We start from the raw sequence: 27,670 nt of genomic DNA on the forward strand, positions 1-27,670 counted from the left end.
CTTCCGTACACTAAAGAGCCTCACCTCAAGACACACACAATACATCTCACAAATCACAGGAGAGAACCTGTGGGTTTCCTCACAGGCCCTCTGCACTGTTCTAGGACAGACTGAGCTGTCTGTGAAGCAGAATCCCAGCTGGCACGGTAATATTGACTGCACAAAAAACACACGTTTGCTTAATCCCACAGCCATGTATGCAGATTCCCACATGCTTGTGGATCACCACAGCCTCCATGACACTTGTGGAACACATTTCTCACACAGGAAAACTCACATCTGCTGTCCATAAGCTATTGATTTACAGGCCTCTCTCAGGTGACCTCAACCTGCAGACCACAATGTTGGGACTTCTCCTCTGGCTCTCCCTTGTTTGCAATATCAGTTCTTAATACACACTACCTTTCCTCAGATACCTCTAGCAGACTATCTCAGAGCAGAAAAGGAAGAAGTTAATAGCAGAGAAGTATAGTTTACTGACAGCAATACTCAGCAAGAGCTGGAATTCAGTCATCTTCCCAGCACATCAAATGTCCTTTCTCCTGGCCGCAATGCTATCCAACACACATGCTGCAGCTTCAGTAGCCTGAGTACCCCCTCAGCTAAATCACTATCCTCCAACATGGCAAGCACACAGTTTCCTGGAGAATGAAATCTTCTTAAGGGAATTTGCACAGTGCTGTTAAAAGATCACCAGCCTTACTGGCAATCTGACTGCAGCACTTCATTTATTTACAGGACTGTTATTAACCAGGCAGTCATAGCAAGGAATTTCCAACTCACTACAGTAATTTCAGGAGACATCTCCTGTGGTTCTGAAACCCAGGCAGCACTCTGGTTGTGTGCTGTACAGAGCAATCAATGAATAACATTTACAGGCAACTTACATCAGTACAGATGGGTCACTGCTTTGTCTGCTGAGGTGATAAGAAAGTGCAACAAGCAGACCACAGAAAGCAGAGAACAGTGCTGGAATGTGTTGCGCATCCCAGGGCTCCTGAAGGACAGAAAGCAAAGTATTTGTAAGTTAGGAATGCAGAACTTTTTTTTTTTAAAGTAGTCTAAGATATACATGCACACTTAAAAACACAGTATCCAAATTTGTATACCATATACCAAGGACTGAAAATCCTGCTTCATAACAAAGATTATAATTGTAGAAAAGACTGTGATTAGATGTTTTGTGATCATATTATGTAATTCCTCTATAATCGGCAATTAGCTAAGAAACCACATAAAAGGCAGGTTTTCTTTTGTCTTTAATGAAACACTTGAGGCAAGTTCTCATTAACATGAGATGTGAATGAAATGAACTGCACTGTGTTTGCCTAAAATCTAAATTTCTATGTAGTTACTTGAACTTGTAGTTACTTGATGCTCATAAGAAAGCTCAGAACGGGTGGGTTGGATGAGTGAATGGTGAGGTGGATTGAGAACTGGTTGAATGACAGAGCTGAACCACCAGATCAGCTCAGGAAGGACAGGGAGCTGCTGGAGAGAGCTCAGTGTAGGGCCACAAAGATCATTAAGGGATTGGAGCATCTCCCTTATGATGAAAGGCTAAGGGAGCTGGGGCTCTTTAGCTTGGAGAAGACACAGAAAGCTGACTTAATTAATGTTTACAAATATGTAAAGGGCAGGTGCTAGGAGGATGGAGCCAGGCTGTTCTCAGTGATGTCCAATGATAGGACAAGTGGCAACGGGTACAAGCTGGAACGTAAGAGGTTCCAAAGAAATACAAGGGAAAACTTCTTCACTGTGAGGGTGATGGAGCACTGGAACAGGCTGTCCAGATGAGTTGTGGAGTCTCCTTCTCTGGGGACATTCAAAACCCACCTGGACGAGTTCCTGTGTAACCTACTCTAGGTGTCCTGCTCTAGCAGGGAGCTTGAACTAGATGATCTTTCAAGGTCCCTTCCAACCCTTGAGATTCTGTGATTCTGTGAAATGTGAAAGACAGAAGTTTCTAATTCTACTCCAAATAGTCATTACAAACAAAAGGCAGTTACACAGTATTACTGAAAGAACCCAGCACCATTTGTTTGACAAGTTAAACTTTGACATCCTGTTTCACTCACTTCATTGTTCCCAGTTTTGGGCCCAAATACATTTTGGGTTAGCTCTTCCCACGCTTACATCAGAAATCCATCTTCTTCAAAACACTGAAGAAAACTGAAGCCAAAACATTCTGAAAATGGCCAAATCAGACTATTCAAATATCTATTTTATTTCAAGGGTAATACAGCTGCACACAGACCCACTCAGTAGCATCCAGTGCATGACTGCCCCCTTACCCTGCAACTTCTTTCAGAAGCAAACTATTGTGAAGAGCCCAGCAATATACCTGGTACTGAAATGTATCAGTGGCCAGTTTGTGAATCCACTCTGCCCTTTATACTGTAAACCTGGACATGACCAATTCCCCATACTAATGTCTCAGGAACTCTTTACTTCCTTATTTTCTGTATATTACACACAGCTTCTACATTTGGCTGGCCTGTTGTTCCAAAGAGTCAATGTTACAGCAAAGTTCATCTGTCAGGGAGCCAGGAAGACAGGCAGGACATGCATCAATATTTGCTGTGTGCCTAGAGCGCAGGATGTTCCAGAATAATGCTACATGTTGTACAAAAGATGAGAATGAACAAAGGTGTCATTTTGTCATTTTCCTCCCCCACTAATGATGCCTGGGAGAGCTTTAAATTAAAAAGATTTAAAAAACCCCAATATAGCTGATAATTGGACAATGATTCTTCTCAGTGGGAAAACAGGAATGACAGCTTTTAGCCTTGGAAGCTGGTATTATCTGTCATACTAGACAGGGAGTCTGACTTCCTACTTTACTTGATTTGGTTGAGGTGAAGTGTAGTGCTGTCATACACAGTTTTGACTTTGATGCAGACACTCATGTAGACATTTTAAAAAAGAACATACAAAATGGGCTTATAGGGTTAATGATGAAAGAAGGGTAGGGGAGTGGAACAGGCAGCGTTCCATTCCAATCACAGAATCACCTAATCCCAAAACAACTCACTAAAAAGGAAGATAAAGGTGGTTTTGAACTTACAAGCTTTTCACCACTGGTAGAGGTGTGAGGTAAAGGTATTTTTAAAAATAAGAGGCAACAGTTTTCTGTCCTACATTATTTAACCATTTTGCTTCTTTCTTCCCTTAAAAAAAAGTAAAATAAAAAATCATGTATCTTTCAAAGGTATGCTCAAATAAACGGTATGTCCTACTCCAGAGATAAAAAGTGCTCTTAACAGAGAACCATTTGTAGTAAGCAGAAATTCTTGTGAGCTGGTTTTTTTTTTTTTCCAATAATATCCCTCTCAAAGACTTTGCGGATCGCTGCAGCATTAGCATGGTTGAAAGTGAAGGTGCATGGCGGCTGGCTTTTTAAATATGAAGACAAACTCCAGTTGTTTTTCACAAAGCACACACCATCTGATCTTCCCCTCTCTCGTGATTTCATCATTGTTCATAAAACTATAAAATGGTTTGGGCTGAAGATATCTTTAAAAGCAATCTTGTCAAACTCTCCTGCAAATCAACAATCTTTCTTTGGTCTTCCTCCTTACTTCAATTTACCCCCAGCTTCATCATGGATCTATGCTATTGCACAAATCAAACAATGCATAGGATAGATGTTGACAGTCAGCCATTCCATATCTGTGATAGAAAATCGAAAGAAATACTATCACCCAACTTCTGAATATGTAAAAGAGAATCGACCCCTGCCCCCAAAGGTATAAGAAAATGGTAACAACAACTTGTCCTTTACAAGGTTAACTATAAACTAAACTGGATTACCATGGATCCTCATTTTCAGTGAACACTAACCAGGAAACGGGAACAAGCCTCATGTTACATTGGTTAGTGACAAATTCTAAGCAGAGGTTCCCACCAGCCTTATCTTTGCATTATCCACAGAAATCAAAACATTAGTTTCCCAAAAGAGCTCCAAAAACTTATGAAGTGATAAACTACCAGAATACAGATATCACTATCTATTCTGAGCATATTATCTCAATTTCTCTGCAATCCCAGCTACTGTGACCATATTTTCATTGCTGAAATTTAAAATCCATGAGGATGGGACTGAGGCATGGGTGTGCATATGTGTGTGCACTCCACCTTATACAATGGGATCCTGCTCTGTGACTAGGATTCCTCAATTAGAGAGTAATATGAGCAACAACTTCAGGTAGGTAACATGGATTCTTATCTTTCACATAATGGTCAGTTTATCCTAAACAAGAAGTATAGATTTCTACATTCCTATACAGTGACACACTTCTGTAAGAGTAACCCTGGAGCATATCAGATTCTGCAGGTATAATTTACTTTTTCTGTTATATCTGGACAGTAAGTTCTCATATACAGAAAACTAAGAGCATAACAGTTAAAGTTACATCTGAAGTGGGGAGTCTGACTATGGCTGGAAACGCTGTTCACTGAAATGCGTGATATCTGACAACTCTCCAAAATTAACACTCATAACAGCTCCTGCCTGAACCTCAGGGGTCTCTAAATTGGAAAGTACATAAAATCGATGAGCCTTGTCCTCAAAATCTCCAGTAGAGCTGGAAGTATTTTATGTGGTAGAAACAAAGCTGTCTAATAATCCTATAGTTCTATTTTTGGTTGCTTGCACATCTGGGAATTCTGTCTATACACATAGGCCCATTCAGTGCTGTTTAGAAATTTATTTGAGTAGTCTTAGCAGACTGAAGGAGATGTATGATCGCAATTCTCTCCCATTATAAAAACCTAAGACAAATATTTCAAAATTATTAGTACACAGATGAAGCCTGCATCACTGAAAACAGGAATCAAGACACACTGTTATCCTGATTAATGACTTTAAAACTCATTAAACAACAAGCCAAACTACATTAATGTGAGCTGAGAATGGTTTAAAACACACACAGGATTTTTAGTAACTGTCCACTGTAGTGATAAGTAACCAGAAAATACTTTCTTCAGGTAGAAGATAATGAAAACTATATAATTTTCATTAAAACAAAATATGCACTTAGAGCTGGAAGAGGCAGCTGTGTCACAGATGAACACATTGGCATCAGTTTAATTTTTCTGACCCAAGTCTAAAATCTGATTATTTTCCAGGCTGATTAAGATAAACCAGAAGGTCTTTAAGCAGCCTTAAAAAAAAAAAAAACAAACCAAAACAAAACAAACCGAAAACAACAAAAGGCTGGATAACAAATAATTAACTAGTTCTGGACAACTTTCAAATCCAAAGCTGCTGACTGGAAGAGAAGGCCGAAGAGGAATAATGATCAATTCCAGAAACCTTCAGGGATGTGCTCTTCTGCCTCACAGCAAAACATTAATGCACTGGAATGCTAAAGACTGATACAAAGATGATTAAATGCCAGAGTGTGTATTTATGGAAAAACTATGAGTGCATACTGGACCTTTTTTTTTTTAATATCTGTTAAATATTTGGGCACGGACCACAAAGCAGATAGAGTAGGAGAGAAAAATCAGCAGATCTAGTAACTCTAGTCAAGTGAAAAAGATGGCACAGAAGTTCCTGTGTCTCCAATCTGATGGATGTAATATCTGAAAATAAAACCACCTACTCCATGAAAAAGAGATAACCCTTTCCTATATCAAAGCTAAGGTAGCTATTAGAGCTGCCAACTTCTGTTCAAGATTATAGGACTGAAGCCAAGATCAGAAATAAAGCCAGGCTGAAGTGAATGTAGATAATTTTAAACTAAAGTCAGTTACCCAATAGCTTCAAAAAAGTAGCAAGCTGAAAAATTGCTGCTATTAGATGTATCAATCCAAGGAACGACCAAAAGGGGCAATAAAACCATGTTCAGGACTTAAAGCTTCTTTTTAAACAAAAGTAAATGAACATTTATAGAGGACTTGGAAAGAACTGGAATAAGGAGCAATGATATTAAACATAGGCCTGGGAGATAAAGAAAATCTCAAAACAAGCAGGAGAAGCTCAAGCCTTTGCACTTCAGAAGACAAGATTTATCTTCTTTCTTATCTGAATTCCAGTTCACAGTATTGGTATATGTAAAGCTGGATAAGCAGCCTGTATCACATCACTCATAACAAGGATGTGTCTTGGGATAAGTTGTATGAAGAGATGCTTTACAGCACCTGAAAGCTGTAGCCAAACCACCTTTGTATCACTGCGATAACATGACTGTAAAACAAAATTCTATCCAGAATCTATTTGAATCATCACCAGAGTGAACAACTGCTGTTCACCAGCTATGTCAGAGACTTGAGAACCTGCTCCAGTCACAATGTTTCTTTGACTGACGAACAGTCGTGAACAGTCTGCTTTCCATCAACCCTCCAGGCCTCAAACACACACATGGAGACCAACAATTCCGGCTATTTTGTGCTTTGGAGATTTCTGGAGAAATTATCTCTTAGAATTTTAGATGCAATCCTCTGTACTTCCAACTGTGAATGATATAGAGTTTTCTTTTTTGTTAGCTTTAAACAAAAAGAAAACTGATCAGTCCAGTAATAGCACCACCAGAGGAGGTCCTGACAAACTGCAGATCCACAGTTCTTCCGTACAAACATCACAAGAGGGCAAGCTGCTGAGGAACACTCTGAGGAGTGGAGTCAAACACTTGGCCACAGCAGGTAGGACCCCTTCACTTCTCAGCCACCTCCACACAACACATCCCTTTTCCTCCTCCAAATGTTCGTGCTACACAACACAAACAGGTATGCTCATTGTGTGATGACTTTGCACCTGGCCTTGTAACAGACTGTCCCTTACTTTAGTTGTGTGGAAATTTTGGTTACCTAACACTCATGTCTGTCAGATGAACAGTATTCAGCTACTCTCCAAAACACGTTGCATCTTTCTGATGGTCCTGTGATGGGTCATGTAAGCAGACTGCCACATGATCCAACCTACATATTCACTGTTAGCACAAGATCTATCAATCCTCTTTTATGCAATATGTTCATTTTAGGCATGCGAGACAAACATTCCTGGCCAGTGATGCTGCAAGGTCATTCAGAGAGAGTGGCAGGGCCAGATGAACTCACGGAGCACACCAGATTTTGTCTGCAGACATAGAATGAACTGTCAATTGAGACTACTGCATAATAATTTTCCTCAAGCAACTTACCTGAACAACAACAAAAAAATCAATGACAATTATTAAGTTAAAATAATGACACATCTACACTCCTGCTGTTTTTTCATAGAGTTGGTTTTGTACAAGATAACAGCAAAATCGGTCTGGACAAGGAAGAGGATTTCAGCACATGCCAATTTGTTTCAGTTCTCAGAGCTTATATTTGAATGTTGAAAGTTAACTTGAGAACTTACACTGTTTTGTGGATATATCCCAAAACAATTGCTCAATTCTTTTTTATTTTTCTAAAATTGGAGTTTTAGAGCAAATAACTAACTGCTGTGAATTTGGCATTCTAAAAGCTTTTCAAACTTTGACTGCAACTAAATCAAACTATTGTACATACACATATATAGCTTCTGTTCTAAAAATGAACATGAAAAACTCACTGAAGAACACAGGTCTATTATAAAGACTAAGGTTTTATTTTAATAAAAAAGAAAATCATGTGGTAGATAATTGATTCTTCTAAAGAACTTCTTCAAGAATAATACCTTTCCTTTTGGAATAATTCACTTACACAGAAAAATGAGGCTAGATTATTTCACCCTACAAGACAGCAACTAGAACACAAGAATCACTTAAGGAAGGAAAGGCTGAAGCCTGATACTGCTGGAATGGGTCTTCAGCCTGGGCACTTGAGCAATTGTTCACGCATAAAAAGCACACAAACACTTACAGATCTATTCGCCTCTGCAGTTTATTACAGGAAACAGAAATCTGCTAGCTGTTCCTGCTGAGCTATAAGTTATTCTGCCAATTAACAGAGTTTACATTTGAAGATGCCACATTTCAGCCAATAAATAAGCTTTGCAACCCAGAAATCCAGCTTTGCAACCCAGAGAGAGTCTATTGTGTTTCTCTGCCTTGAATACTTTTGATTCTGCTAATTCAACTAGTAATGAAAAAATTTTGCTGTGTCGGTTTTGCCAAACTGACTAAAAGTGATAGAGTAAAACAAAAAAATCAAGAACAGCTGCAAGTGTGGAAGAGATGCCATTTCTATCTCAAATAAAACCATGCACTTATCACCACTGTGCAAACACCTCAATGAAACAGATCACAACATTTGCTCAGTTTTGAGTTAATCTCTGTAATTTCTAGTGCAGCAAAAATCCAAACCTTCATTTGATTAGGATCAGAAGTTGTTGATCACTACATATCAAAACAGTCCTAGTTTCTTACAGGGGTATCAGACTAATTTCATGGTGGTCCCTATAAAGGATCAGTTTCTTCACTTACATTTAAGTCAATCAACAAAATCATTCTCTTGCAATGTTACAAACAAAGGCCTCAAAGGAAAAATATCTCTGGACCTGACTGAAGAACAAGGAAGGTTAGGACAAGTGCTTATTTCATAATTTCTGGAAGAAAAAAAAATATGAAATTTCAAGCACCCCAGTAGACTGAGATTATGGGCTGAAGAAAGTAGAATCATCTTTACACGCTTTAAATTAACCTCCTCAGAAGTGCTTTCACAAGAACAGTGCCATAAAAATTCAAATTAACTGTAATTTCTGTGTGAATAGAAAGTCTGCACTTAATATCAGCAATTTACAACAGATATCTTGTAAATCTTTCACAGCACTCTACAACTTCAGGGTAGCATTAAAAGCATATTTCTAAGCAGTTTGAAGTCTAATCCATGAGGAGATTGCTTATCTACAAATCCATCTGCATGCTGCAATTTAAAGTATTACGCTGAGAAAGAAGTCTAAAATATATTCAGAGGTTTTTCTTCAATACTGTTTACAAAACCAGGTTTTCAAAGTATCCATCCCACAACTTCCCTATCCTCAACTAGTGAATTGCCCTCTGCTAACCTTAGGGAAGGAAAAAATTATAATTTCCCCAGATATCTGCCTATTGTAGTTCCTTCCATATAGTCCTTTCCATTTTTCTCATTTCTCCCCAACCCCTTCCCTCATTATAGATTTTTCTCTCACTCTGTTCACCCTTACAGAGAGCCACCTTCTCCATCCTGGCTCCCAGTTTCCAAATCATTAATATAGACAGAAAAAAGTAGCAGGAACACTAACTACTTTAGGAAACTGCATAAGAAACACTTAAGCTTTCCAGAATCACACAGCAGGGTCAAGTTAAACCACTATAATTGATATACTGGGTGAGCCTGGCAACAGGGGATTGAACATGTGGTGTACACCCAGGAAAAAAGAAAGTGTCTTAACAGAGCACTGGTCAGCAGATGAGTTGCCATAATTTATTGTGTATGGACTCAAGTCAACTAGAGGCAAGATAAAAGGGCAGCTTAATACATTCTACCTTACTATTGGGAGTGGTTAAGAACATATGCACAGCCAGCTCTGATCACCTGTGAATGACTATTTATGCATTATAATTTACCTTTTTTGTATTTAAGGCTCCATTTCTAAATTTTAAGTGAAGAGCTGTTAAAAGCCACTATAAAAATACTTATGAAAACGCTTAAAGAATTTCCTTAAAGAAACATTTGATCACTCTTCTCATCTATGTAAATTGCCAGCCTAGGTGTTGTCAGGATACTTCCTCAACTGTTGTAGTACGTCGTATTTTGACCTGTGTGCTACGCATGCATAACATGTGAAGACCTGGAATTTGTTGGCACAAAATTGTGGAGACAGACAGGACCAGCATTCAGGTGGCCGAGAAGGCCAACAGCATCCTGGTATGTATCAGAAATAGTGTGACCAGCAGGACCAGGGAAGTGTATTCAGTGCTGGTGAGGCCACATCTCGAGTACTCTGTGTAGTTTTGGACCCCTCACTACAAGAAGGGCACTGAGGTGCTGGAGCATGTCCAGACATGGGCAACGAAGCTGGTGAAGGGTCTGGAGAACAAGTCTGAGGAGGAGCAGCTGGAGGAGCTGGGAGTGTTTAGCCTGGAGGAGAGGAGACTGAGAAGAGACAAGATCACTCTCTACAACTACCTGAAAGTGAACTATAGTCAGATGGGAGTTGATCTCTTCAGTAATGAATGATAAGACATGAAGAAATAGGTTCAAGTTGTGCTAGAGAAGGTTTAGATTTAGACATTAGGAAGAACTTTTTCACTGAGAGGGTTATTAAGCATTGGAACAGGCTTCCCAGGGAGGTGGTGGAGTCATCATTCCTACAGGTATTTAAAAGCCATGTAGATGAGGTGCTGAGGGACATGGTTTAGCTTAGTGATGGCCTTGTCAGTGTCAGGTGAGTGGTTGGACTTGATGACCTTGAAAGTTTTCTGCAGCCATAATGATTCTGACTCAGGAACTAGGCAAATTCATAGGCAAGCCCACAGATACCAATTGAAATAAGCAGAGACATGCTCTCCAACATCCCTAATCCAACAATTGTGGATACTGATGGAATGTTAGGGAAAAGAGTGGCAAACAGTTAACTGTCTTAAATTGCTAAATTGCATTTCCCTGTGGATGCAGACACATTACTGGGTTAAATGGTCCACCGCTGTGCCCAAGCTCGACATTGAAGTTCTTAGGAATATGAAGCAACAATAAAACCCTTTCTTTTTTTTTCCCATCATAACTATGGACCATACAAGAAATGTTGACCAAACTCAGTCTTGTTTATGTGTCTCGCTTATACAGGTCAATAGGAATTGCAGGTTCTTAAGTCTTAGTTGCTGTTAGTCTTTGTAGGAGAAATTTAATGGATCGTTTCAGACTAATACATATAAGAGGCAAACAGTCACACATATTAGACACACATTTACTCCTATATTTCTACTATAGTTTCAATCTATTTCAGATAGATAGATTCTATAAGCAGAACCTGAAGGCTGAGTTTGTAAAGCTCATCTTGATAAACAACAATGTAGCACCAAAAAAAGCTGGTTTCCCTAGATTATATGCATTTTTAGCTTGAAATATTGAATTTCTGCATTGTTGTCTTCTGACTTACCTTCACTGCACTGAAGCAGAAAGCATATAAGACAACCAGAACCACAAAGCTTCGGGAAATGCTGTATAGTGCAGATACTAATCCTGCAGCAGCTGAAATACAAACATTAAATGGTAGTTAATTTCTTCCTAGATTAGAACATGCAATTAAAAGAAAAAATGGAACAGCTCTTGCATCGTGAGAGGTATAGAAATTTAAATCAGTTATCACAAAGCTGTTTGTTGAGAGAACACCTTTAATGCTCCAAATAAGCTCACAAAACTGCATACACCTAAGACTGAAAGCCTAATGCCACTGAATTCCATGGGGTTTGCATTTACCTGAGGTCCCAAACTATTGCTTTTTGTACTGAACATGGTTTTCCCAAAATATCAGTATGTCTCTCCATGTTGCTACCAAGGAAGAATGACGTGATCACGTGACTATTGAGGAAGCACGTGATTATTGATAGGATGAGGATTTTCTCCACCAGGTCCACTATGAGATTTATGAGATAAAATGTAAAGAATACTCATATCACCTCTTCTGGTTTTAACCACTTGCCAAAGGCTATGTTTACGGTAGCAAGCAGAATGCTGCAGTAATCCAGAGTCTGTGGAATGAAAAGTACTGAGGATGTAATATCCATAATAGACATGGTTGAGAAGCCTTACTGCAGATTGTCTCTAGTCTGGTCCCACCAACTGGATGTTCGTTAGTATTTAGGCCATAAGAGCTGCACCCTTACAGTCCATTTTTCTTTTAAGCTTTATCCAAATGGAAACCAGTTTGCACACTCTTTACATCATTCCATGATGCAAAACAAGTGATAAGTGGGAACAAGGAGAAAGTTTGTTTCTGATCCAGATGACAGTGTAGATGCACATCAATTTTCTTTGTTACTTAAGCTATAATCAAAACCGAAAAACATCACTACCAACAAAAACATGATGCATAGTCTTTCAAAGGACTTGATTAACTTCTGACCAAAACAATACTCCCCAAAAATCCCAAATCTAATATCTTGTGAACATGTTTTACTGCTGCAAACAATGCAAACATTTTTACATCTATTTTTTTAAATGGAATTTTAATAGAATCAAAGTTTAAAAGTTTTTTGTTTTTATAAGTACAGAAAAGATTAATAGAAGACATGTCAGGACAGAGCTTTTAGATACCCAACCACATTCTGCAACCTACAGCTCAGCTTGTATACAATTTTTCAAAGGAAAAAAGAAATCTAATCAAGGGAAGGGGTTTGTCCTACTAGTATTCGTTCTACTGTTATATGAGTGCCATTAACTGTTTGAACTTTAACATACACTGTGCTTTAAAACATGCAATAACACACTCTGAGGTTGTAAGACCAGAAAGGTCAGGATACAATTGGTTACTTACCAGAACCACCAAAAAGCAACATGTCTATTTGCTCCAAAAGATATATAGAGAAGGTGTTGATTTGGGGGAAAAGACCAAGAAGAGAAATTGCAGGAAAGCAATATAAAAACACTAAGAAAAAAAAAAAGTATGTTAGAACACAGTCACACATCACAATGTATAGAGAACAGAGAAACATGCATCATATCAGAATAAGAAATTGTTGCAATAATTACTGAAGATTACTGAAGTGAACATACCTTAAAAGCAACAATTACACTTCCCTTCTCATGTATTCAAAATAAACTATGCTATTTTACACCTAGGAAAGTAAATCTCAGAGTTTAATTTTGGCTTTATTTTTTGATAAAAGCAGGATCAGAAAAAAACCCAAAACACATTATGTAGCCTCCTTACTGTTTCTAAAATACTTTCCATGTTATATTTGTTCTATTTAAAGTACAGAAATTTGGATTTGTAGACTTTGAAACTTCCTTCTTGACTCTGAGAAGGTACAAAATATAACAATTCAATATAAACAAACAAAAACTATTTGAATTGCTAAGATCCTAAGTATCTTGGCTATCACAGTATCCTGCCTCTGTCAGGAATCGACAGCAGACAAAGAGCACATAAAAATGGATAAACCCATAGCAAAACTTTCCCAGAATATTTCCCGAGCTTCCGGCAGAACGGACCTTGACTTTGCAGTAGTGAAAGAACATCAAAAATAGTAAAGAAACTTAGGCATAAAACCCAGTCTGAGATCTTTACATAATCTTTTTCTAAATAGAAATGCTAATTTAAATGGCTCCCTACAGTCAAGGAAAAGCAGGAGTCATAATTCAGGTAATCGTGCTGATAGTCTTACATTCTGTTATTTCCAGTCAGTCTTCCTTCCCATACGTTTACTCCACCCTAGAAAATGCTAAGCACAGTTGTCCAGTAAAGCATCTAAACACACACTTGACTTAAATCTTCAATACTATTAACTTGCAAAGATACATGCACATGTTTAAATATATTATTACTGCTTCATTGTACTAGTACCAGAATGTTCTGCATGAAGGAAAGAGATGTGTGTTTACATGCCAGGAAGACTGCAGTTTCCTCCTATTCATTCTCATAAAAAGCAAATTAAACAAATCACTAGTACAACTTATTCCTCTTTCTACCCCAGTCAAATTTTAAGGGTGTAACAATAGTATTTGTATTCTTCATTGAATGCTAATTTCACATTTTACTTTCAGCTCCTCTTACTAATGCACCTCATGCTGAAATGAAATCATACACCAAGTTTGATCTGACAGCTTTTAATCTTCATCATATTATACATTACTGCTATCTAATACTGTAAATCTTGCTGAGGAAGTCAAATACAGGAGAAAAAAAATGACACACTCAAGTGTTAAACACAGACAGGGCTTACTTAAGTGTACGTGCATTCACAATGTGCCCTTCACCGCCACTTCCTACTGCTGGCAGAAATTATACGTATGCAGGAATATGAGGAAACACTGCCTTCTCAATCTTTTCCATGCAAATGCCATTATTAATCTTCTCTACTTTGCTGCTCTCCTCTTCTTTTAGATATTCCACCAAGCCATACCAAGCCAAGCAAGGATCACTCTTGAAGATGGACAATGACAACAACAAACTGCCTGGTAGGCCATGTAGACTTGTCACAGGATCGACTACACTAAAACTCACTGCTGGAGCTCACAGATCTTGTTCCTCTCTCAAATGGTTTGCAGAACTGCCAGAACTCATCTTCAACTACTGACTTACAGTCCAAAGCTCTGCCTTTGCCTCAGTAACCTCAGAAAAGGATGAGTAAGAAGAGGGAAAGTAAGTACAAGACCAAATACATTATTGTGTCAGTAATCCAACACATACAGTGGTGAATATAAACAAGAAGGGAAAAGTTAGTTGACTACAGCAATGTCCTCACCTCACCCTCTCTCCATTAATACCTTGAATAATCCTAACTTCTTTGGCTAAGGCAGTCTTGTTTATCTATCTCCTCCTGCACAAAGGAGCACCCCGGAGAGGAAAAGAAACAGCTGTCACTTATAAAAAGGACTGAATTCAGGAGCAGTAGTTTCCCTTGTGGGCAGCAGACAATAAAAGTAGCTAATCAATTGGAATTGCATTATGAATTCCAGCGAGAATTTGTTTAAGCATCACAGACTTCCATGCAGAACACCACCTTTAAGAGTTGGACCACTAAGAGATGCTTATGTGAGCTGCTGTAGTTTGAAGATATCCTCTAAACAAGCAGTTACCAGGTTAAGTGTAGGAGGGAAACACAAATTTTGACTTTCCACACTTTATGTCTTTTGAGAAATGTAGGATGGTAACTCATTGACAAGGTCACTGCTGCAAACACTATGAAAGTTTAGAAAATTCTTATTTTTTGAAAAAGATACATCTGAGTATTAGTGCATTAGCTGTGTTATAATACATACTTCTTCATAGGGAAAAAAACCCAAAAAGTTGTATTTCGTTAAGAATTAGTCTTTTTGTTCTCTCCTCTTGATCATAACAGAAGATAAAATAGACAGAGGTTTTCTTCCCCTAAGAGAAACTCTGCCATTGCTAAAGTAGGGGGCAGAGTACTTGCTATCACAAAATTTTGACACCGCCTGGTACTTCTGAGATGTCTACTCACCTGTCTAATACACATTAAGTGCAGAACTACTTTTGTCCCTAACCACACTGTAGCACCTAGCAACTGAGGTAGGCTCTGTCTGTGCCCTTACTTGCACTACATTATGTTCATCCACTAAAAAGGTCCACTGAAAAAAGCAGATTAAAGACAAAAAGCATAGTTAGAATGAATTAAAGCTATGACCTCCCAAGTAATATAAATCAATGGCAGTAACACCATCCATTTAAAAGAAAACAGAATCAGACCCTAAGTAGATTACTTACAAAGAAGTTGACCTGTTAAAAAACACATTTCTTAATTAATTAGGTTACATATCTAACAAATTTGCACTGCTTTTCTTTTATAATCTTGTTTCAAGACTTTTCTCATAATATGCTATGCAGCATCCCATTAATTGTTGGTAAGTCCTTTCTATGATTCCCATCACTTTAGCTTCTTACCATAGTAAACAGCTGAAATTAAAGACTTTTCTATTCCTTAGTATCTGTAACATATAGTCAAAAATCCCTTGATTTCCCAACACATCAACTCTGAGTATTACAAGAAATTATGAGTAAAATATAACTCCAAAAGTCACCATATGATGACAAGCCAATAAAGAAATAATCAAAAATACCTAGCAAATAGGCAAATCCACAAAACAATAGCAATATTTGATTGGTATTCAGTAGGGACAACTTCCTTCCTGGTTATATTGCCCAAAATAAATACTTCTATACCTTCAGTGCCTAAGGGAATCTACATATGAAGTACAGCAAGATGCCGGACTATGCCAGACTGCTGTGGCTTACATGAGTAGATGCACTGTGAACACTTGCAAGGATTCACAGCAGCCAGAAGCTGAGACCCCTATAGAGGCAAAGCAAGGAATAGCCAAAGCACAGCACACAGCGCCACTTCAACAAATGCACCCTGGCAAAATAAGAACAGGGGACAAGCAAAGTGAAATGGTTTCTTTTCCCCTTCTCATTAAACAGATTCCAGTTGGACAGATAGATCCTGTATTTCTTCTCTTCTCCACCCCTTCCAGGCTATTTCAAGACCCTGCTCTACCACCTCTTCAGTCCAGCCAAAATCAGCACATTTACAACCACACTTTGTTTCCTTATACCGGTTGCTATAGTTTTTCATGTATCTCTATCCCAAGTGTCATTTAAGATTCTTGTTGAATTATTTATCAGCATTTTTACTGTTCACCTTTGACAGGCAGTGAAAATAAGATGTAAGAAGGAACTTTAATGAGACCAAAGGAAAGTAATGAAAGAAGCTAATGAAAATAAGTGAGATGCAAGTCTTCATTATTCCCCTGTTTCTGGTGAGAAAGATTTGGAGTCAATGAACCCATATAAACGACCAGAATGCTCTCCTAAAAATAATATGCCTTTCAGGCAGTAATTGCCTGACTTAAGTATTGCAAAAAGCAAGTACAACAGTCACAAGTGAACAAAGACCTCAACGGTCATATACTCTATCTCACAGTTTCTTTCTGCTATCACAGTCTGCAGGTGCATGTTTAATTGAAAAAGGATATGATCTGGACAAGCTAGATATTTCCTCAGTTAGAGGAAAGGTGGTGGTTGAATAAATAATACGGGAGTTGATGCAGGGCAAGCTGCTTCTAATCATTAAGGAAAAGATGGTTACCAGGGGGAGTCAACATGGCTTCACCAAGGGGAAATCCTGTTTGACTAACCTGATATCCTTCTATGAGGGCACAACCAGCTGGCTAGATGAGGGGAGAGCAGAGGATGTCATCTACCTTGACTTCAGCAAGGCTTTTGACACTGTCTCTCATAACATCCTCATCAGAAAGCTCAAGCAGTGTGGCTTAGATGAGTGGACAGTGAGGTGAATCGAGAGCTGGCTGAATGACAGAGCCCAAAGGTTGGTGATCAATGGCACAGAATCGAGTTGGAGGCCTGTGGCCAGTGGGGTTCCACAGGGATCAGTTCTGGGGCCAGTCTTGTTCAACTTCATCAACGACCTGGATGAGGGGACAGAGTGTACCCTCAGCAAGTTGGCTGATGACACCAAACTGGGAGGACTGGTTGATTCCCCAGAAGGCTGTGCTGCCATTCAGTGGGATCTCAACCAGCTTGAGAGTTGGGCAGAGAGGAACCTCATGAGGTTCAACAAGTGCAGAGTCCTGCATCTGGGAAGGAACAACCCCATGCACCAGTACAGGCTGGGGGTCGAACTGCTGAAGAGCAGCTCTGCAGAGAGAGACCTGGGAGTCCTCATTGATAATAAGCTAACCATGAGCCAGCAATGTGCCGTCGTGGCCAAGAAGGCCAATGGCATCCTGGGATGCATCAAGCAGAGTGTGGCCAGCAGGTGAAGGGAGGTTCTTCTCCCCCTCTACTCTGCCCTGGTGAGGCCTCATCTGGAGTCCTGTGTCCAGTTCTGGGCTCCTCAGCTCAAGAGGGACAGAGAACTTCTGGAGAGAGTCCAGCGCAGGGCCACCAAGATGATCAGGACACTGGAACATCTTTTTTACGAAGAAAGGCTGCGGGAACTGCTGTTCCGCAGTTTTAGACTAAACTGCTGTTTAGTCTAGAAAAGTGGAGACTGAGGGGAGATCTTATTAACATTCACAAATATCTAAATGGTGGGTGTCAGGAAGTTGAGGCATCCCTTTTTTCTATTGTAGCTAGCAACAGGACAAGGAGTAATGGGATGAAGCTGGAACACAAAAAGTTCCATTTAAATATAAGAAAAAACTACTTCACCGTTGAGGGTGACGGAGCCCTGGCACAGGCTGCCCAGAGGGGTTGTGGAGGCTCCTTCCTTGGAGATCTTCAAGACCCACCTGGACATGTTCCTATGTGACCTGATCTAGGTGAACCTGCTTCTGCAGGGGGGTTGGACTAGATGATCTCTAAAGGTCCCTTCCAACTCCTACCATTCTATGATTAAGAACAGGTGCTGTGTGCTCAGCACGTGAAGAAGATAAGAGTAATCAATTAAGCCTTGTGTGATCACATGGGCGGAAGTGGGATACATAAGGAAGTAGAAAGCAAATAAAGGGTGGCTTTGAGTCAACCTTACTGGTTGTGCTGTGTTGCCTGTGTGCATTCCAGCACGAATATCAATGCCTCACTACAAGAGTCCTGGTTCTAAATTCACAAACCAATGGGTTGTCTTTGGTACATGACACAGCTCTTGGGAAGTTCTACAGTAAAGTTTAACTTTTCGACTTCATATCTAACGGTGTTGAACTACCTGACTTGAGTCCAGTTCAGCAGTTATTATCTGTGACACAGCTAAAGCAGCATAACAGTTACAGACTTAAGTGTGTAACAGGAAGAATAGATCTGACAGAATGGGGTATTTCCAGCTGTGGCCATTCCAAATTAGTGCTAAAGGATCATTAGTCCTGTATCAAGACAATACTTAAATGTCCTCAGCCTCCTCAGAACATTATTCCAGAAGGAAACGGGTTGGAAGAGCTACTACAGAGCACCTGCTCCACAAAAAAGCATCATATGGGCAGCCAGATTAAACTAAATCAAGAAAAATCATGTTCTTCATGAGTGGAAGAATGTCCAGCTGAGGGCTCGGCATGGATTAGCTTCAAGATGTTAAATTTAAAACTCAGCTTATTCTGCAGTAACTGCTCCACACAGACAAGCCCTTACAAAGATTAACTGAATTTCACAGATGATGTCTTTTACTAATAACATCAGCAACTGTTTTCTGTAGAGACTCTTCTATGAGCCTCATTTCACTAATAACTGGTCTTACACAAAGGGAGATCACCAGCTGACATCTGTATCCCCACCCCACACCCCTCTTAAGTAATTCCAAATGTTTATATCAATTTGACTTAGAGATGTGCCTCCATAACATGCATTTGATTGTCAACATGGGAAAACACAAACTTACCCAGCTAGTTCTTAATCCATTTCTACAGTCCTAAAAAAAATATTGACTCACCTATTACATGGTCTCTGGCTGACTGGAGAGATCTGGGTGAAAAGAGCTTCAAGCCATACATTGTATAAACTGGAGGATTTGTGTCTTTAGATCCAGCATCCAGCAGCAAAATAAGGCCACACAGTATACAAAAATATACAGGTCTGCTGTAGGTTATGATTTTATTGTGCCCCTGGGGAAAAAAAAAAAGTGTTTGAATTTTGTATTCTTTCTCATTCTGTGTGCACTGCATTAAACTGGAGAGAGGTCAGGAGTCAGACAAAATATTTCAATGACTTATACATACTAATTAAGAATAAAAATGTTACAAGGTATTTTATCTTCTCCAGAGAAGATTTTCAAAAAGCACAGCAGTTAAGACTAACTTCGGCAATCATTTATGCTTTTGAAAATCTGACCTTCTGGACCTTTCAAAACACTAGTTGCAGAAGTCATCAATTTCTGTGGAGAAAAAAAAAAAACCCTTAATCTTTCTGAATCTTTCTTTTCAATAGACAATTTTTCTCCATATTAGTGTTCTTTTAATGAATGTCTGCTTCAGGTAGTTTTGCTTTTTTTAAAAAAAATTATTTTATGAAACATCAAATGAATTTTAAATTGCATCCTGGCAAGTAAAAAAATAGTATAGCACCTTATAGGTGCAGTGTGAGGCATGAAGGCACCGATACAATTACATTGTTTTTTGTTGATTTGAACCACTTGACTGCAAGTTGGGGAATGGAGGGAGTGGCACTCATTGGCAGATTCTGGACTCTCTCATGTAACACTTTGAAATGATAATTAGAAAGAATGAATATGTGGAAGGATCCTTGCCTTACACCTTTAGTACATGTGTCTCACACGACTGATTTGCACTAATCCTACAAAACACTGCTATGGGGCTGTGGGACAAGGAGAGTAACAGGCTCTTAAAGAAAAACCTTAACAGTTCTCCTGGTAGCAAGCTTATGGGTAAATAGGGCATTTTAAACACCGTTGAGTCAAAAGATACCTTGGGTTTGAAAAACCGCAAGCAAAGTAACAAGGACTCGCATTCACCTTGCACAATGCTGCTGTGAAACTGTTCTTATTTGTAAAATGCAATTTAAGGGAGTATAATGAAGGATCATTTTGCTTTTGAGTCTACTTACTGATTTGAAACAGCGGCCGTATTTGGCTACCAGCCAAGCTGGTATGTTAGCATTGCTATTAACTGATCTGTACTCTCTTCTGGGATCAATCAGTTAACAAGGCGGCAGATTGCAGGGAACTAGCAGGTTTATATTGCACCTCACATCCATGGAATACGAATCAAGTCAGACTGATAAATCCTAGCTGTTTTTCAGGAGGAGGTTTTTTTATGGTTTTTTTGTTGTTGGTTTTGATTTTTAAAGTTAGCATTTCATATACATAAAAACAATCAAAAGAGAATTGGAAAGATAAAAATCTGATTCTTAAAAATTCACTTAAAATATTACTTTCTGGCTGGTTTTAAACTTCAGTTCATGTATCCTAAATACAAGCTGTGCCTTAGGAAAAGAAGACAGTACATTTTGCATCTAAACAATTGCTTAATGATTTATATCTTAATGTGCATTCAGACCTAAACTCTATCTTATCATGATGTTATCTGTTGAATTACAGAACCCAGGTTTTATTTTTGCAAGGCAATTATTTGAAGGCAGTTGAATTATTTGAAGACAAGTTGACGACTAGAAGTCCAGAGGTTTAGCTCCACACATCTTTCAGTTCCAAGCAGAATGCTTAATATTAAACTTTTACTTCTAAAGTAGTTCACAGTGCACTGGTGAAGAACTGGCTGAAGGGCAGGGCTCAAAGGGTTGTAATGAATGAGGATACATCTGGCTGGTGACCAGTCACCAGCTGCGTTCCTCAGGACTCAATTATAGAGCCAGTCCTGTTCAATATATTCAGTTACGATCTGGATGCAGGAATGGAAGGTATCATTAACAAGTTTCCTGATGATATCAAACTGGGGAGTGCTGTTGACTCTCTTGAGGGACAGGAGGCCTCGCAGAGGGTTAGACACATTGGAGCATGGGTCAATGACAAATGGGATGAAATTTAAAAAGTTGAAATGCTGGAGTCTGCACCTGGGACAGAGTTACACCAGGCACAAGTATAAATTGGGAGAGGAGTGGCTGGAGAGCAGCTCTGCATGCTGGTGGGCTCGGTGTGAGTCTGCAGTGTGCCCTGGTAGCCAAGAAGGCAAACTGCATCCTGGGAGGCATCAAATGCAGCAGAGCCAGACAGCCAGAAAATGTGATTATCCTGCTGTGTTCAGCATTGGTGCAGCCTCACCTTGAATACTGTGTGCAGGTGTGGGTACTACAATGTAATAAGGATGTGAAGGTCCTTGAATGCATCCAGAGGAGGGCAACAAAGCTGGTGACAGGGCTGGAAGGCATGTCCCGTGAGGAGCAGCTAAGGACGTGAGGTTTGTCTAGTTTGGAGACAAGAGGCTGAGGGGTTACCTCATTACTTTCTACAGCGTCCTGAGGAGGGGGAATAGGAGGAGGTGCTGAGCTCTTCTCCCTGGTATCCAGTGACAGGATGTGTGAGAATGGTTCAAAGCTGCGACGTGGGAGATTTAGACTGGAGACATTTATTTACTGAGAGAGGGGTTGAACACTGAACAGGCTTCCTGGAGAGGCTGACACCTCAAGCCTGCTGGACAATGCCTTAAACAACATGCTTTAACTTGGTCAGCACTGGAGTGGTCAGGCAGCTGGACCGGATGATTTTTGTAGGTCACTTCCAATTGAAATAGTCTGTTCTATTCTAAATAAAGCACTCTACGTAGTATTATTGTTAACAACAATAATAGTATTTAGGATTAAAGAAGTAGCTTTCAAAGGATGTCTGAACAGCCTGCAAAATGTGAGCAAATATTACTTTCTCTACTTTTGCAGGTGATGGTGGGGAATGAAGCAGAACCCTGAAAAGGAAATCTTGCCTGCTATGAGATCAACAGCAGCAAAGCAATGCAGTAGCAATGCACTCAGAAGGGCACTGGCTGCATAGCTGTCACACTGCCTGGGATACACTCAAGCTGAATGAGCTTCCCAGAGCACAAAAATACTCCAGTCACCACATCTTGGGAACAGGCAACACAAGAAAGAGGAACTGTTGTGAGTCCTAGTACTGTATTTCACTGTCATTTACATCCTTTGTGTGAGAGGGACTATTTGGGATAGGATCAGTTTGAAGCCAACAGCAGACATCTTTTAGGGAGAGGTCACTGGGATGGTGCATGACCTCCTGAGTCACAGAATCTTAAGGGTTGGAAGGGACCTTGAAAGATCATTTAGTCCAAACTCTCAGCTAGAGCAGGACCACCTAGAGTAGGTCACACAGGAACTCATCCAGGCTGGTTTTCAAAGTTTCCAGAGGAGACTCCACAACACACCTGGGCAGCGCATTCCAGTTCTCCCTCATCCTCTCAGTAAGTCACAGCCAAGGGATAGACATTGCATTTCCTCTTTTCAAGGTTCTAGAAACAAAACAGAAGCCCAAAGCCCTTTTGTGCCTTTCACTGACAGGCCAAGCTAGGCAGCTCTCCACCAAAATGGGCACGAGGCAATGAAACTTAACATGGTATTTTAGCTATTAAGGGCTCATTTTGTTCTACTAGACAAACTCAAATTTTGACATGCAAAACTGACAATATATTTGCATCCTACAAACACAGTACTGGTGCATCTTGTACTTGTATAAAAATATTAAGATTTTCAACAAAGTTAGAATACTTTCACACTTTCAGTTAGTAAAGTAGCACTTTTGACTGCAAAGCATTTTGATCGAGAAATTTCAGAATGAGCTAACGATTTTTTGTTATTGTTCATGGGTGCACACATGCAAGAGAAAAAAGATTAGAAGGCTTTATAAAATACAAAGTAACTGTGCTCAATTCTACAGAAAAGCTTGCAGGGGCAGAGTAAAAATATTTGTATCTTACAGGATTTATGAAACTGCCTATGATAGCTACCCAACTGAATTACCTATCTGCTGTGTTAGATAACAGCGCCAAGACAACAAAGTTATGCTAGTGATTATGTAAATCTTAAGAGAATGACCATAACCTTTCAAAGCTCAAATGCCTTTGTAAGTCTGAGATAGATCCTGAGCTATACAGATGTCTTATAAGGGACTTACAATCTCTCATGATACCTCTACATAGCCATTTACTACAGACACAGCCTTTATTGCCCAGTCTGCTCCTATCTCTAAACCTATCTCTAAACAGTATCAAGAAACTCTGCAAAGCCATTTGTCTAAAACTTCGAAATACACTCAGTAAGGATCTCTTGAATCTTCACATTTAATATCCTGCAGTCACTGGCAACTAACATTTGGAATGGACTCAAATTTTCCTCCCACCACTCCAGTGAGGTTCCCAAATTTCACCCTCCCAGAAACACATACCCCCATGTGAACATTAACTAAAGGCCACCAGCTCCCAATGAACCAGAACTGTAAAGGCTAAAGCACAAGCTGACAGGAAAATCACTCTCATCTTTTAGCAGGCAAATACTAAACCTGCAGCTACATAAAGAGGGATAAGGAAAATCATCTTTTAACAGACTCGGGAAGCACAGTGACCAAGGATGAGGAAAAGACTGAGGAACTTAATGCCTTTTTCACCTTAGTCTTCAAAGGTAAAACAAATTTTTCTCTGGATACACAGTCCACTGAGACATAAGACAGAGACAGGGGCCTCCTTAGTCCATGGCAAAATGGTGTGTGACCTGCTGCTCCACCTCAACGCACACAAGTCTATGAGGCCAAAAGGGATTCAACTCAAGGGTACTGAAGGAGCTGGTGGAAGAACTCACCAAGCTACTCTCCATCATCTGCTAGCTGTCCTGGCTTGTCATGGAGGTTCCAGAGGACTGGAGAATGGCAAATGTGACCCTCATCCACAAGAAGGGTCAGAAGGAGGATCCAGGGAACTACAGGCCTGTCAGGCTGACCTCGGTACCAAGGAAAGTTATGGAACAGATTACCATGAGCACCACCATGAGGCATATATAGGACAACTAAGGGTTCAGTCCCAGCCAGCATGGCTTTATGAAAGGCAATTCCCAATTGACCAATCTGATCTCCTTCTATGACAAGATGACTTGTTTAGTGGATGAGGCTGTGGATGTTACCTACCTGGACTTCAGTAAAGCTGTCAACAGTCTCCCATAGCATCCTCCTGGAGAAACTGAGTGACCATAGCTTGGACGGATGTACTCTACAATGGGTGAAAAATTGGCTGGATGGCTGGGCCAACAGAGTGGTAGGGAATGCAGTTAAATCTGGTTGGTGGCCAAGCACCAGTAGTGTTCCCCAGGGCTCAGTGCTGAGGCCTGTTCTGTTTAGCATCTTTATCGCTGATCTGGATGAGGGGATCCAGTGCACTCTCAATATGTTTGCTGACACCAAGCTGAGCAGGTGCGTAGATCTGCTTTAGGGCAGGAAGGCTCTTCAGAGGGATCTGGACAGGCTGGAGTGATAGAACGAAGGCAATGGGAAGAGATTCAACAAGGCCAAGTGCCAGGTCCTGAACTTGAGTCACAATAACACCATGCAACACTACACACAGGCTTGGGGTAGAGTGGCTGGCAAGCTGTCCAGAGGGAAAGGACCTCAGTGTGTTGATTGACAGCTGCGTGAACATGAGCCAGCAGTATGTCCACGTGACCAAGAAGGCCAATGGCATCCTGGCTGGTATCAGAAATAGTGTGACCAGCAGGACCGAGGAAGTGATTGTCCCCCTGTACTGGGAACTGGTGAGGCTGCACCTCAAATACTGTGTTCAGTTCTGAGCTCCTCACTATAAGAGGGATACTGAGATGCTGGAGCATATCCAGAGACTAACAATGAAGTTGTTGAAGGGTCTTGAGAACAAGTCTGATGAGGAGCAGCTGAAGGAACTGAGGGTGTTTATTCTGGAGAAAAGTAGGCCATGAGGAGACATGATCATCCTCCACAACTACCTCAAAGAAAGTTGTCATGAGATGGGGGTCAGTCTCTTCTCTCAAGCAACAAGTGACAGGACAAGAGGAAAAAGCCTCAAGCTGTACCACGGGAGGTTTAAATTGGAGATTAGGAAGAACTTTTTCATCGATAGGGTTGTTAGACATGGGCACAGGCTGCCTAGGGAAGTGGTGGAGTCACCAACCCTGGAGATATTTAAAAGCCATGTAGATGAGGTACTGAGGGACATGGTTTAGTGGTGGGGCTTGGCAGTGTTAGATTAGTGGTTGTACTTGATAACCTTAAAGATCTTTCCCAACCAAAACAATTCTGTGATTCTATGATCCAATAAATGCTAGTAGTCAGCATTAGCTGTAGAATCTGAGTAGTTCAACTTAAACACCAAGGCTAATCTAAACAAAACTGTATCACAATACAATAAGTACAAATGAATATAAAATTCAAAATTCTAGCTGAGTTAAGATAGGTTTTTCTCTGTATACTGAAACTTGTCCCTTAGCACAGTGACGGTACACGGACAATACACAGTGTTCACCTCAAGAGTCCCTAGCTGTCACAGCATGGTATGGAGGACAAGAGGTAAAATTATCTCCAATAGAATTGTACTAGATTACCAAACTTTGTAGGTTTTAGTCAGCCAGCTCTTCCTCAACACCAGAAAGTGAATACACTGGTGCTTGGAAGGAGTTCAGAACAAAAGCCTAGGCATTTCTAAGCACTGTGCTTTCCGAATTCACTGTATGGTATTTTAAAATGGAGTCTTTCAAAATGGTACATGCCACGGATGAAAAAGTCACATCAAACAACAACAAAGTCTGCATGTAAAAGATAGGGAAGACATTTGGAATCTCCTTGGCAAGCATGGATAACATAAGGCATTTGCAGTTACTCATGGATCCAAGAATAGAAATTAATTCAGTGTGCAAATCTGTGGCTCATGATGGTTTGTTTCACACTGAAAAAAAAAATCTAATCTATATTTTCATTCATGGACATGGTACTGATCATTCTTTAACCACTTTGCTGTTCTGCATCCTCGCGTTAACATCAAGAAATGTTATTTTCTTTAATTTTAATGTAGTCACATAAATTACAAAACAGTACATGGAGTATCTTTTCTCACCTTCTTGTCTTCTTTTTGTTGTGTTTACTAGCACAAACAAGCCTTTACAAAGATCTATTGTGTTAAAAAGATATAATGCAGAAATAGCTAATCTTCTGTTTTAACTTGATCTATAATGCCTCCTACCTTTAAAACTCTCAGTGGAAAAACTCTCTAAATTTAATTTCCATTTGAGTTCACATAATGCACCAAAGTGTTTGCTAGAAAACATCCCTGGTAAAGTTTTAGGAAATCAAATGTAAGATGGGAATACATCTATTGTTACTTTACTTCACTGCTGCATGACTTACAAATACAATATGGTGACTAATACTTGTAATGTTATTGTGGGAGTCTGAATTGCAAACCTGGATTTTGCATGAAAAATGTTCTGTTTAAATTTCATTAGCTACTTTAATAGTATAAAAACCTATGGGCTAGATAGGTTTGTAATGAAGTTTTGATTAAACTGTTTGCCACCTACTTTAAACAAATGTACACATTACTGATGTCTGAATAAGTGAAAATTATTTGATTACAGTTTACATTATTATGTCTAGACACATGCAGCTGAACTGACAAATAATATTATTTTAGTCCCCCAAAACACAAACTTTTCACTGAGGTAGGAATATCCCCTCCAATGTCTAAACTGCTGTTTATTAGCCATGATTACTTTTTATGCAGACAGGTATTTCCTGTGAATGCATTATAACCAACAATACCATAAGTTCAACCGACAATAACTGTAATGGAAATGAAACTAAGAATCTTCTGAAATCCATCTCAACGAAATGTGTAGCATGCACTTGAAAATAGCCTCTGTTTCAGGTTCAGCTTGTACTTCTAGTCTCTAAACTGACAAAGATAATTGCTCCCCGACAAAGGGAAATGATCCAGCAGGACCTGCAGTTTTCAACATGATGGTTTTGAACCCTGAGGGAAGAGAGAAGGTCTTCAAAAACATTTAAATTGCTAAATAAGAAATATGAACAACTAAGCAGCCAGTGTAAAAGCAAGCAAGGGACCTCATGACCACTGAAATGTCTTCCAAGATCTTCAAATCAAAACCACTGAGACACTGTGACAGGTGAAGAGGTTAGGTTGCAGTTTTAAGATGATGCTCCTAAACCAGTCCGATAACGAGGACAGGCTTGGATAGGGAACTGGTTCTTTGTAAGGTGGTTGTCACCAGAGTTCAGCTTTTCAGACATACTCAACAGACATCAACCAGCAAGATCCTTACAGTCTGCATTCACCCACAGATATGGCTGTTCCTTCAGAACCCAAGTATACAAAAATGTAATCATATTATAACAAAAGGAAGACACTTGTACCTTTTGATGAGCTAATAATACTATTGATAAATACATCTTCAATATCATATTTAAAAAAAAATCCCCAATCTAAAAAAAAAATCCCAAACTTAACCAATGACTGAGCTGCTATATCTGGAATTTCTGCTGTTGTCAGTCACTGTTTCCAAAGGAAAGCAAAGAAAAAGCTTTTCTGATGCCATAAGACAGAATTTCCGCAAACTAATCGAGATGATTTGGTTTTACTGTATATT

The 27,670-nt window shown here is 39.7% G+C and overlaps 1 protein-coding gene across 1 annotated transcript in view; it reads right to left on the bottom strand.

The window, feature by feature from the left end:
• Positions 1-27,670, bottom strand: part of PCNX2 (pecanex 2) — a 160,192-nt gene that overhangs the window by 84,946 nt on the left and 47,576 nt on the right. The window contains exons 13-16 of the mRNA XM_061990089.1: positions 19,014-19,185; positions 12,428-12,538; positions 11,051-11,142; positions 888-997 (exon numbers count right to left, since the gene is read on the bottom strand). Of these exons, the coding sequence (XP_061846073.1) occupies positions 888-997; positions 11,051-11,142; positions 12,428-12,538; positions 19,014-19,185 (485 nt within the window). The remainder of the gene's footprint in view (positions 1-887; positions 998-11,050; positions 11,143-12,427; positions 12,539-19,013; positions 19,186-27,670) is intronic.

This window comes from Colius striatus, chromosome 2 (genome assembly GCF_028858725.1).
Source record: "Colius striatus isolate bColStr4 chromosome 2, bColStr4.1.hap1, whole genome shotgun sequence".
NCBI classification, from domain to species: Eukaryota; Metazoa; Chordata; class Aves; order Coliiformes; family Coliidae; genus Colius; species Colius striatus.